Below are 11,983 nucleotides of genomic sequence, written 5' to 3'. Positions count from 1 at the left end.
ATCAGCTAACCACATCATATGTTACAGCAATCAGTCAGTCGGTGACACAGCCGATGACGTGGCACGTAACCATTGGTTGATGCATGCAACGTCTGAGCAGGGGAACGCCACCCAAATTGAAGTGGTATCAGAAGAACGTAGTAAACATAATTGAGCATGTCCATTAGGTCAGAGCCTATTAAATAGCTCTGAATTAGCTTTTTATACACGCATAGACTAAGAGAAATTAGGCCACTTTGGCTGGTAAATGTTCCACGGTAAGCGAAGTGTTTACCTTCATCTACCTCCATCTTTCCACAATGAAATAATTACACTCAACACTAATGGTGTTACTACTACTTAACTAACCTTCTTCGATATGTTATAAGCAATTGGATAACCTACGTTTTAGGCCCTACAACCCCAATGTTTTAAAAACATAGCCTATGCCTTTTTGTTATTATGCTGACAAAATGGTATCGTAGGCTATATCTATACCCTATTCATAAGGTAGCTAATATACTATTAACTTGCTTTTTATATGTAGCTTTACTCGCTTATATAGCCTATGTAGGTAGCCCAACTTTATTCAAACAAATGGGATGAACATATTTACCATTCATTGAAAGTCGTTATAACCAATAGACTATGTGGTGTTTCTTTGTTTTGTTTTTACTGTCTTTATTCTGCATTCCAGAGAGGGCTCCCAGAGTTTCCAAAATGTTGGATGTTCTACTATTATGCCTATTATGCTAATTACCCCTCAAAGCGAGATAGCTCATTGGCTGTGAGTACAAATCTTATATTTGAGCCCAGAGCCCTGATGTTAGGACGCCTATAAAATTCAGCAAGGCGTTTGAATTCCTCTGCAGGGATTGATGGCTTTAAAAAAACACTCTCTCCGTCAAGCCTGGAGTGGAGTTCTTTTCTTTCCTTCTCTACAAGGCAAGAATTTGCCTGTGACACGACACGTGAACCTCCTTCAACTTGGCGCACTAATCCTAAAATAAGGCATGAAGTGTTAAATGTTAGAAACACACAGAACTGCGCTCAGACAAGGAGAAAGAGGGGGAGAAAACAGAGGAGAGAGAGACGCACGAGCTGCTCTGGTGCGTCTGTGCAGAGACTGCATAAAGAGAGAGAAAAAAAATAACAAAAAAAACGTGCGCTGCGCAATTAGGCTAGAAACCCTTGTGTTTTTTCTCTCCATTTTTTGGAAGATAAAATAAATAAAGAAATCAAGCTGGCTCAGTGTATGTCACAGCAGCCCGCTTTGACAGGTGCTGCTCAGCCCCTTTGGAGGACTGCTTTCAGCAGCAGCAGGATGGCATCAGAACTGGCAATGAGCAACTCCGACCTGCCCACCAGTCCCCTGGCCATGGAATATGTTAATGACTTCGATCTGATGAAGTTTGAAGTGAAAAAGGAGCCGGTGGAGCCGGATCGCAGCATCAGCCAGTGCAGCCGCCTGATCGCCGGGGGATCCTTGTCTTCCACCCCGATGAGCACGCCTTGCAGCTCGGTTCCCCCTTCCCCAAGCTTTTCGGCGCCCAGCCCGGGCTCCGGGAGCGAGCAGAAGGCTCACCTGGAGGATTTCTACTGGATGAGCGGCTACCAACAGCAGCTGAATCCCGAAGCGCTGGGCTTCAGCCCCGAAGACGCGGTAGAGGCGCTGATCAGCAGCAGCCACCATCTCCAGTCCTTCGATGGCTATGCTAGAGGGCAGCAGTTCGCCAGTGTGGCCGGGGCAGGAGGCGGCATGGCCGGGGAGGAGATGGGCTCAGCAGCCGCTGTGGTATCCGCTGTTATCGCTGCAGCGGCCGCGCAGAACGGAGGTCCCCATCACCATCACCACCACCACCACCACGCCGGGGGACACCACCCCTCCACCGGCGTCCCGTCCAACGCCAGTTCGGCAGGCAGCCACCAGCACATAGGACACCTGGACCTGGACGACCGGTTTTCGGACGACCAGCTGGTGACCATGTCAGTACGGGAGCTGAACCGACAACTGCGCGGGGTCAGCAAGGAGGAGGTGATCCGGCTGAAACAGAAGAGGAGGACCCTAAAGAACAGAGGCTATGCCCAGTCCTGCCGCTACAAGCGGGTCCAGCAGAGACATGTTCTGGAGGGCGAGAAGACGCAGCTGATCCAGCAGGTGGACCACCTCAAGGCGGAGATATCGCGCCTGGCCAGGGAGCGGGACGCATACAAGGACAAGTACGAGAAGCTTATCACCAACGGCTGCAGGGAAAACGGACCCGACAACACCCCCTCGTCCCCAGAGTTTTTCATGTGAGTTTTACGGCGTCAAAAATAGTACAACTGTTTAAAAGAGGAAAATAAACTGTCTTACATTTTGTCAGCTGTGTAAAGTTTCTGTGCGTAAAGTTGTGGCATGGCAAAGATATAAATAACACCTTTTGGTTGTTTTTTTTTTTACATTTTGTGAGAATGGGGTTAGGTAGTTAAATATCCTCAATGCATCTCATTCGTTTTACCGTCGTTATTTTGTTGCTATTTTAAGAAGTACAAAGAAAACATGTGTGCGGTTTGTTTCGTTTGACATCTCCCGCAAAAGTGTACAATAATCATTAAGTATCTGTGCATCCAAACCTTTCTCAATAGGCTTTCATTTAGGGCCTAAAGTAAATGTAGTCAAATTGAACTGAAAGGTAACTTAAATATTTAGATGTTTCAGCCTGTCTTCTTTGTATAATTTGCCACATTCTCATATTATCAATGTTGTTCATGTTTTGAGCATTCAAACAGTAGCCTATGGCGTACACTAGGGGTATTTAATTCAACTCTTACACTAGGTCCGTAAACTTTCTGGTTTTCTATTCTACCTGATAATTAATTGCACCCACCTGGCGTCCCAGGTCGAAATAAATCCCTGATTAGAGGGGCACAATGAAAAAGGCAGTGGAACTGGCTTCGAGGTCTAGGGTTGAATTGAGGGGTTAGAGTTAGGGTTATAACCCATCCTAAACCAACCATGTGGGTCATGTCCGGTATTTGCTGTTCTTTTACTATTGTTGTGAAGATTTCGTGGAACCCGTTTTATACATTGTATAGTTTAAACTCATCACTTTGTTGGTGATTTGGGCCAAAACGTTTGAGGGACTTCATCATCCATCGGTCTTAACTCACCTCTCCTCCTCTCCTCACGTCTCGCCGTACCGTCTGACATCGAGCATCACTCTCTATACACACAAACCTGCTGATGCATACCTTTCACTTGTCAGCTCGGCTTATACAGTATGTCTGGAGAAAGACAGACAGGACATTTGGAATTATATCGTCTCTGGAATGGAGTGCGTTGTGTTCTATACCGTCTTGCTTTCAGTGTGTGTAGCCCACTATATTTTTAAATCTATAGGCATTTTGTACTTCTGGATTCCTGTGGATTCCTTTATAATTCCAAAGAGCATATTTTTAGTTCAGTAAATATTCAGACAATATAATGTTATCTCGTCACACAACAGGTTGCTTTTTCTTTTGAATATTGTAAGAATATTTTGATTAAATATAAACCTACTTTTATATCAGTTTTGTCCAAATGCACTCAATGGTTTTCTTTCTTCTTTTCTTGTCTTGTCTTTGATAAATGCATGCTCTTAAATCAGGTGAAGCTTCAGTTTGACTTTATCTAAAGTGTTATCACGATTCACCAATAAGAGGAGGAGAAATCCCTTCATCTGAAGGTGTCCTTCTATGAATATTATGGAATTGTTGGAACTATTGCACGCATGTTACCCGCAACGCCGTGGGTCTTAACCGATCAGAAAACGATTGGGAACTAAAATTGGAAAATATTAATGTGATGTTCAATAACTTAATGTTGCTCTATAAAATGTCACCACATATTGTTTGGACAACACAGTCCGCGACTATTATCTTGAGCTACATGTTTAAAATGGAATATCTACAATGGAAACTTAGCTTTCATTTATGTTATTATTCATGAATGTTCAAATTATTGTAATGCTGACTTTATCACCGGTTTTATTAGCCTAATATTGTCGTGGATAAGGCTAAATTAGGCCTAATTCTCAGGGTAAAATTAAATTCATAATAGCGTTCGGGGATAGGTCTAATTGCTGTGTTTTCGTTTTAGACCTGTCTTGTAATCTCAATAGGCCTAGATGTTTTGCCTCACGCTCTGCTGTAGGCTATACTGTACCCACATCTTAGGAGGACAATATAGGCCTAAAGCAAAACAAATGTTTGTTGCTTAGAAAAGCCTACATTCACTTTATGATTTTCTAGAAGCTGTAGGCCTAATAACGTTTTGTGTTTATCTCTTCTATGTTGTGCATCTTCCGCTGTGTTGTGCAGAAATAATTTCACCTGTTGCTTGCTTTCTCAAGAGAAATACAACAGTCCGAAATAAATATTCCACTTTATTTAGACTACTAGGCTACACATGCTGATTGTTTTAAGCACACTTCACATGACGCCGGACGCAGGTCCCCATTCCAGGTCCACTTTTGTTAATCATTATTTTGAAGCACACTTTTGCTCTGTGCTCGGTAGCAGTCTAAAAACTCGACTCTGAACCCTTCAACTCAAAAGTTTAATTCTAAATATGGCATGGAGATAACTGGCATATTTTATTTAGTTCAATAAAAACGGACCCTATTTGCCTCAGGTCAATTGAAAGGGAATTAGTCTAGCCTACTTGATGCGCAGAGGGTAGCCTACAACTACATTTTAAAAAAAATTATGAAATCCTATTTTGAGAATGCAAATCGCTCATTGTTTTCTTATGGTGTACATATTAGGGCAGTGTAGAAAAGGGAAATGATGGTATCGGACGGTGAACGGTCCCCTCGAAATGGTTGGTTCCATTTCATGACATTTAGCAGACGCTCTTATCCAGAGGAGTAATTGGGATTAAGATCCTTGCTTATCGACAGATTTTTCCAGCCAGGTCACCAGTGATAACTAGCTAGTTGGGGATTCGAACAGGCGACGTTTCGGTTATTGACCCCACGCGCTTAACCGCTAGGCTACCTGCCGCCCCATGACCAGTCTTCTATTTCTTCGTTCGATACTGGAATTTGAAATAGACTACCAAATGGGAAAAAGCCCCCTCTTGAAAAATAAATACTTTCATGATGAATATCTCGAAATTCATAACATACCAAATGCCTCTGTAGCAACATGTCAATTGTTGGTCCCATGTTTCATGAGATGAAATAAAATATCTCAGAAAATGTCCATATGCACAAAAAGCTTATTTCTCTCAAATGTTGTGCACAAAATTGTTTACATGCCTGTTAGTGAGCATTTCTCCTTTGCCAAGATAATCCATCCACCTGACAGGTGTGGCATATCAATAAACTGATTAAACAGCATAATCATTACACAGGTGCACCTTGTGTTGGGGACAGTAAAAGGCCTCTCTAAAATGTGCAGTTTTGTCACTCAACACAATGCCACATGTCTCAAGTTGAGGGAGGATACAATAGGCATGCTGACTGTAGGAATGTCCACAAGAGCTGTTGCCAGAGAATTGAATGTTCTGAAACAAAGCTGAAAATGTCCCAGTTGGCCTGCATAATCACCAGACATATCACCCATTGAGCATGTTTGGGATGTTCTGGATCTATGTGAATGACAGCATGTTCCAGTTGCCGCCAATATCCAGAAACTTCAAAAGCCATCGAAGATGAGTGAGCTAACATTCCACAGGCCACAATCAACAGCCTAATCAACTCTCTGCGAAGGAGATGTGTCACGCTGCCTTTTTTAAGGTATCTGTGACCAACAGATGCATATTGGTATTCCCAGTCATGTGAAATCCATTAATTAGGGCCTAATTTATTTATTTCAATTGTCTGATTTCCTTAAATGATCTGTAACTCAGTAAAATCGTATAAATTGTTGCATGTTGCGTTTATATTTTTATTCAGTATAGTTACAGTACCTCCTAAAGACATTATTGACATGGGGAAAAGAGGGTATTGATGCTGATGATTGATGTAAATCTGCTAGTTAGCTAGCTCAATTTCTTTTACTGATTGTAATTTACCTCTCTGTCGTTCTCTCTCTGCAGCGCGTATCAGCCAAGCAGACCAAATATTGATGATGATGATGGAGGCTAAATCAAGTGTTATCAAGTGTTAATTAGTGGTATGCTGCTGTGGCAGTACTGATAATATTTAAACTAGGTATCTAGCTACACACACTCGGCCGGTAACTGCATCTCTCAAGCCATGCATGTTTGGTGACCCGGAGCGTGAAATCTTCGTACAGGGCAGACTTGAAAAGATGCAACTGGGCGCGACTCGCGAGCGAGCTCCGTACAGGGCAAGATCAACAGGCGCAACCAAGGGACAGGGTGGAGGTAGCGAACTTGAAGACGACTTGCGGGCAGTGGGTTCCGAACAACAATGACAACAAATGTTTAAAAATAAATTATACCACCACCCAAAAAGGCACTTTCAATACTGGAATGGCAAAGGGACATGTGCTCTGCACAGATAGAGCCTTATCTGTGCACGTGCCTGACAATGTTACAGCTGCACAGGACAGTTTTTCAAAAGGGAGAATCTAGCATGTGGCGCATGTGTCTGTTTCCAGGGGCGGCTTGGCCATCTGGAAATTCTGGCAAATGCCAGATGGTCTGGACCATTTTTGAGTTGGGTGGGCTGGCAAAAATGTACACATAAACATATATTTTTAATATAAAAATAAAACAATGAGAAGGGTGACATGATCATCAATCTACACTGAGTGCACAAAACATTAGGAACACCTTCCTAACATTGAGTTGCACCATCTTTTACCCTCAGAACTGCCTCAATTCATCAGGGCATGGACTACAAGGTGTCGAAAGCATTCCACAGGAATGCTGTCCCATGTTGACTCCAATTCTTCCCACACTTGTCTCAAGTTGGCTGGATTGAGACATGGCTTGTGTATGTGTGCCATTCAGATGGTGAATGGGAAAGACAAAAGATGCCTTTGAATGGGTTTGGTAATAGGTGCCGGGCGCACCAGTTTGAGTGTGTCAAGAACTGCAGCGCTGCTGGGTTTTTCACATTCAACAGTTTTCTGTGTGTATCAAGATTGGTCCACTACCCAAAGGATATCCACCTAATTTAACACAAATGTGGGAAGCATTGGAGTCATCAGGGGCCAGCATTCCTGTGGAATGCTTTCGTCACCTTGTAGAATTCATGGCCAGATGAATTTAGGCTGTTCCGAAGGCAAAAACAAGTGCAACTCAATATTAGGAAAGTGTTCCTAATGTTTTGTACACTCAGTGTATAGGCAAGGTGCGAACTTGGTGCTAAGCCCCTATAGCAGAGTCTGTGTTTTGTTTATCTATTGAAGTAAGTGTGTGTGTGTGTGTGTGTGTGTGTGTGTGTGTGTGTGTGTGTGTGTGTGTGTGTGTGTGTGTGTGTGTGTGTGTGTGTGTGTGTGTGTGTGTGTGTGTGTGTGTGTGTGTGTGTGTGTAATTTTTTTACAACATAAAGAAATGTCCTGCACAAGCTAATTTAAACATTGTATGAATGTCATCAGAACTGAGCATATTTTGTGCTTTGGGAACCTGTCTCTTGTAATGTACCCACACTTTTCCTTCAACCTAATTAAATGTTCTGGGAACCTTTAAAGAACTCAGAAAGGCTGTTCCGTCAACATTCTTGCAGCATCAAAGGAATGTCTTGTGCACCCTGATACAAACATCAGGGTGCACAACTGGATAATTTTATTGTTTTGGGAACCTATCTGTAATTATATCCCCACAATGTTCCCACAATCTAAATAAATGTTTTAAGAACTTTTAAAGAACATAAAAATGTGTTCTGGGAACGTTCTTGTGACATCAGGTGAATGTTTTTTGCAACCTAAAAGAACATTGTATAATCACCAGCACAACTGGACAGTTCATCTTCTGTGATGTCCCCACAATGTTCCCATCAGACTGTTTCCACAACCTAATGAAACATTCTGGGCACCTTTTTAAAGAACAGATGAAATGTGTTCTGGGAACATTCTTGCAACATCAGGCAAATGTTTTATACTGACATTGTATAATTATCAACACGACTGGACAGTTTTTGTGTTACGAGAACATTTGCCGCAACCTAACGAGTGTTCAGGGAACTTTCACAGAACTAATTCTGGTTTGCTGGGAAAATGTTTGTTAGGAGAACATCCAAATATAAAATAAAACACTAACTAGAACTTAATGGGAATCTTAGCTAATGTTCTTGAAATGTTCCCGGGTTTGCTAGGATTATATTAGGATTAATTTAATCAGCATGAAGTGTAATTCCATTCTCTGTCCCACCTTATTGACTCGTGAACTGCAATCATTTCTACTATGCCCAATGATTGGATTATTACAGATAATGCAGTTGTTTCCTGTCATAATATTGGACTTTCTCTCTGAGGTCAACAATGGGAAATCATTTTGAAATGTATTGTTATTGACATTTGAATCATTATTATGTACTTCACTTTAATGCCTTTATTAATGGCAGAAGGGATGTCTGTGTATTTTGTGTGTGTGTGTGTGTGTGTGTGTGCGTGCATGTATGTGTGCGTGCGTGTGTGTAAGTACACGCGCATGTGCTGGTGTGTGACTAAGTGCGTGTGTTAGAACGTCAATATCCAGCATTGTGTCTTTTATTTGACCTTGCGGTGAGAGTCTATACAGGCATCCATTAATCCAGTCTGTTTATCTATTTAGTGTTCAGTGTAGACAATATGCATGAGCAGATCACTTTCTCCCTTTATTACAATGCATTGAATTCAGTATACGCATTGTTATGAAGAAATCTGAGATCACCTGAACGACCAGTTTTTCAAGTTAAATTCCTCTGCTTGCATATTCATGGTCTTGCTTTACGTAACAGTAACAGAGCAAAAGTTGAATCCACCTCCTCATTTAGGTTATTTTTGCTGCAATAATTTCTGTATGCAGTATGAAAGCTGCTTCTGTTTAAATCATTTATGCTATTATTAACACATAGACACACACAGTATTTAATTGGTGTAAACCTGGACCAGAGAGAGTTTCCTTCCACCAAGTCACATTGAGATTGACTTTCTAATTTAAACCTAACCTAGCTTAATCTTAGCTCTGGAGAACCTAAGGCCATACAGACATACAGTAGGGTTCTCATTTAAATAATTGACCACAGTGGGGTTAATGTGTACAGCTGTCCCGATGCTCTGTTGAACTGTTAATAATCACTTTGTGCAAGACGTTTTTGGAAATTCTACTTTCATATCACCGCAAAATGATTTTACAAATCCAAAATATGAACTTACTGTGCAGCGTTTTAATGCAGATTCCCACGGAGGTGTTTTATGTTGCACTTCCTGAGCTCATGTGAACTTGGAAAGGATCAAAATAAACCTGTTGGCTCGAAGCTCTATTATACCAACAATCTCAGTGGAAATCTGTGGTAAAACAGCATATCTTTTGTAATTGTAAAGTTATTTTTGGATGATAATTAAGTTGAGTGTTCAAGGTTTCCAAAACCGTATCGCAATCAATGATCAATTGTTTCTAGATAGAGCATTTCACACTTCACCAAATCACGTCAGCTAATCAAATTGGACATGGAAGGGCTAACCTAACCTATGACCTGACCCAGTACCTTATGTATTACTGCCCCCCCCCTCCCAGTTGCAAGAAGTGACATCCCAAAAAACACAGAAAACTTAACAACCCAAATGGCTCCTTGCCTCCCATGCATGCTTTCTGTCCCTAACACTGAAACTGAAACTAAATAATATTTAAAAAATGTTTTTATAAAATGAGTGGTTTATTTTTACGTTGGTAACCAGTTTATAATAGCAATAAGGCGCCTCTGGAGTTTGTGATATATGGCCAATATACCACGGCTAAGGGCTTTATCCAGGCACTCTGTGTTGCATCGTGCATAAGAACAGCCCTTAGCCGTGGTATATTGTCCATACACCACACCTCCTCGGGCATTATTGCTTAAGTATCCAACTAAATAAAACCTTGCAAATTAGGTCTCTCCCCTCTCTCTCTCTGAGCCAGTCTAACAGACATTGATCTCCAGCCAGACAATGTGACTCAGTGTTGTACAGCTCTTCCTCCGTCTCTCTCCTCCTTTCTCCTCTCCTACTCTCTCCTTTATCTGTACCTGGGAAAGACCCTGACCTCACACACTTGTGCCATGTCCTAGCCTTCTCTGTGTGTTTATGTTTCCTTGAAATGCTGCCAGCAGGCATATCCCACACCAGTGTGTGCATGCACGTGTTTGTTCACATGTTGTTCTTGATTATATCTACCTATGGCTTATTCATCTTCCCGAGATCTGAAAATAAACATTCGTTTCCACGGCTCGGGTCAGCTTCACACTGATCAGCACACATTACCACATAACAGGACTTAGTAGGCTACTGCACCTCTAGTCTATAGAGCAAGTGTTCAGGTTGTGGGTTGTTCCCATCTTGCTCTCTCGCTCTCGCTCTCTCTCTCTCTCTCTCTTTTTCTCTTTCTTTCCCTTATTCACTTTCTCCTTTTTACAGAAGTTCAGTGCGTGTTTTAGTGAAACAATGTTCTGCCCTTTTTTACTGTGTTTTAATCCTTCCGTTTATTATCACTATCCTCAGGACGTCGAGAAAGTTCCTCCATCTGTGATAGTGACCCCTGAACCCTGCACATGACCCTTGACCTGGAGTCTGAGGTAATGTCAGCCACCTCATTCCTTCTCCTCTTCAGTTCACTGCTCACCATAGTTTTTTATTGTTTGTTTATTGTTGCTATTTGTAATACTTGTTAAACAAATACAGGTATTTAGCATTTTATGTTCAATTGTACATTTATACTGAAGGATATACACTGAGTGTACAAAACATTATGAACACCTGCTCTTTCCATGACATAGCTATGATCCCTTATTGATGTCACCTGTTAAACCCACTTCAATCAGTGTAGATGAAGGGGAGGAGACAGGTTAAAGAATGCTTTTGAAGCCTTGAGACAATTGAGACATGGATTGTGTATGTATGCCATTCAGAAGGATAATGGGCAAGACAAAATATTCACTGGTTTGAGTATGTCAAGAACTGAAACGCTGCTGGGTTTTTCCCGCTCAACAGTTTCCCATGTGTATCAAGAATGGTCCACCAGCCAATTTGACACAACTGTGGGAAGCATTGGTGTCAACATGGGCCAGCATGACTAAGGTAACCTGCCTAAATGACTACCGACCCAGAGCACTCACATCTGTAGCCATGAAGTGCTTTGAAAGGCTGGTCATGGCTCACATCAACACCATTATCCCAGAAACCCTAGACCCACTCCAATGTGCATACCGCCCCAACAGATCCACAGATCAACAACTAAACACCTCTCTCTGCAACTGGATCCTGGACTTCCTGATGGGCCGCCCCCAGGTGGTAAGGGTAGGGAACAACACATCCGAGACGCTGATCCTCAACACGGGGGCCCTCAGAGGTGCGTGCTCAGTCCCCTCCTGTACTCCCTGTTCACTCATGACTGCATGGCCAGGCACGACTCCAACACCATCATCAAGTTTGCCGATGATGCAACAGTGGTAGGCCTGATCACTGACAACGATGAGACAGACTATAGGGAGGAAGTCAGAGACCTGACCGTGTGGTGCCAGAACAAGAACCTCTCCCTCAACGTGATCAAGACAAAGGAGATGATTGTGGACTACAGGAAAAGGAGGACCGAGCACGCCCCCATTCTCATCGACGGGGCTGTAGTGAAACAGGTTGAGAGCTTAAAGTTGCTTGGTGTCCACATCTCCAACAAACTATCATGGTCCAAACACACCAAGACAGTCGTGAAGAGGGCACGACAAAGCCTATTTCACCTCAGGAGACTGAAAAGATTTGGCATGGGTCCTCAGATCCTCAAAAGGTTCTACAGCTGCACCATCGAGGGCATCCTGACTGGTTGCTTCACTGCCTGGTGTGGCAACTGCTCGGCCTCCGACCGCAAGGCATCACAGAGGGTAGTGCGTATGGCCCA

The 11,983-nt window shown here is 42.5% G+C and overlaps 1 protein-coding gene across 3 annotated transcripts in view; it reads left to right on the top strand.

Annotated features, from left to right (window-relative positions):
• Positions 1-924: 924 nt before the first annotated feature.
• Positions 925-11,983, top strand: part of LOC106561266 (transcription factor Maf) — a 118,219-nt gene continuing 107,160 nt past the window's right edge. For all 3 annotated transcript variants that reach the window (XR_006759956.1, XM_045698710.1, XM_014125025.2), the window contains exons 1-2: positions 925-2,274; positions 10,594-10,667. Coding sequence is in view for 2 of the 3 variants with exons in the window: in XM_045698710.1 (XP_045554666.1) it covers positions 1,235-2,274; positions 10,594-10,621 (1,068 nt within the window). In the remaining variant the exon portion in view is untranslated. The remainder of the gene's footprint in view (positions 2,275-10,593; positions 10,668-11,983) is intronic.

The sequence above is a fragment of the Salmo salar genome, chromosome ssa17, assembly GCF_905237065.1.
Source record: "Salmo salar chromosome ssa17, Ssal_v3.1, whole genome shotgun sequence".
NCBI classification, from domain to species: domain Eukaryota; kingdom Metazoa; phylum Chordata; class Actinopteri; order Salmoniformes; family Salmonidae; genus Salmo; species Salmo salar.
This window is presented reverse-complemented; position numbering and strand designations above follow the sequence as displayed.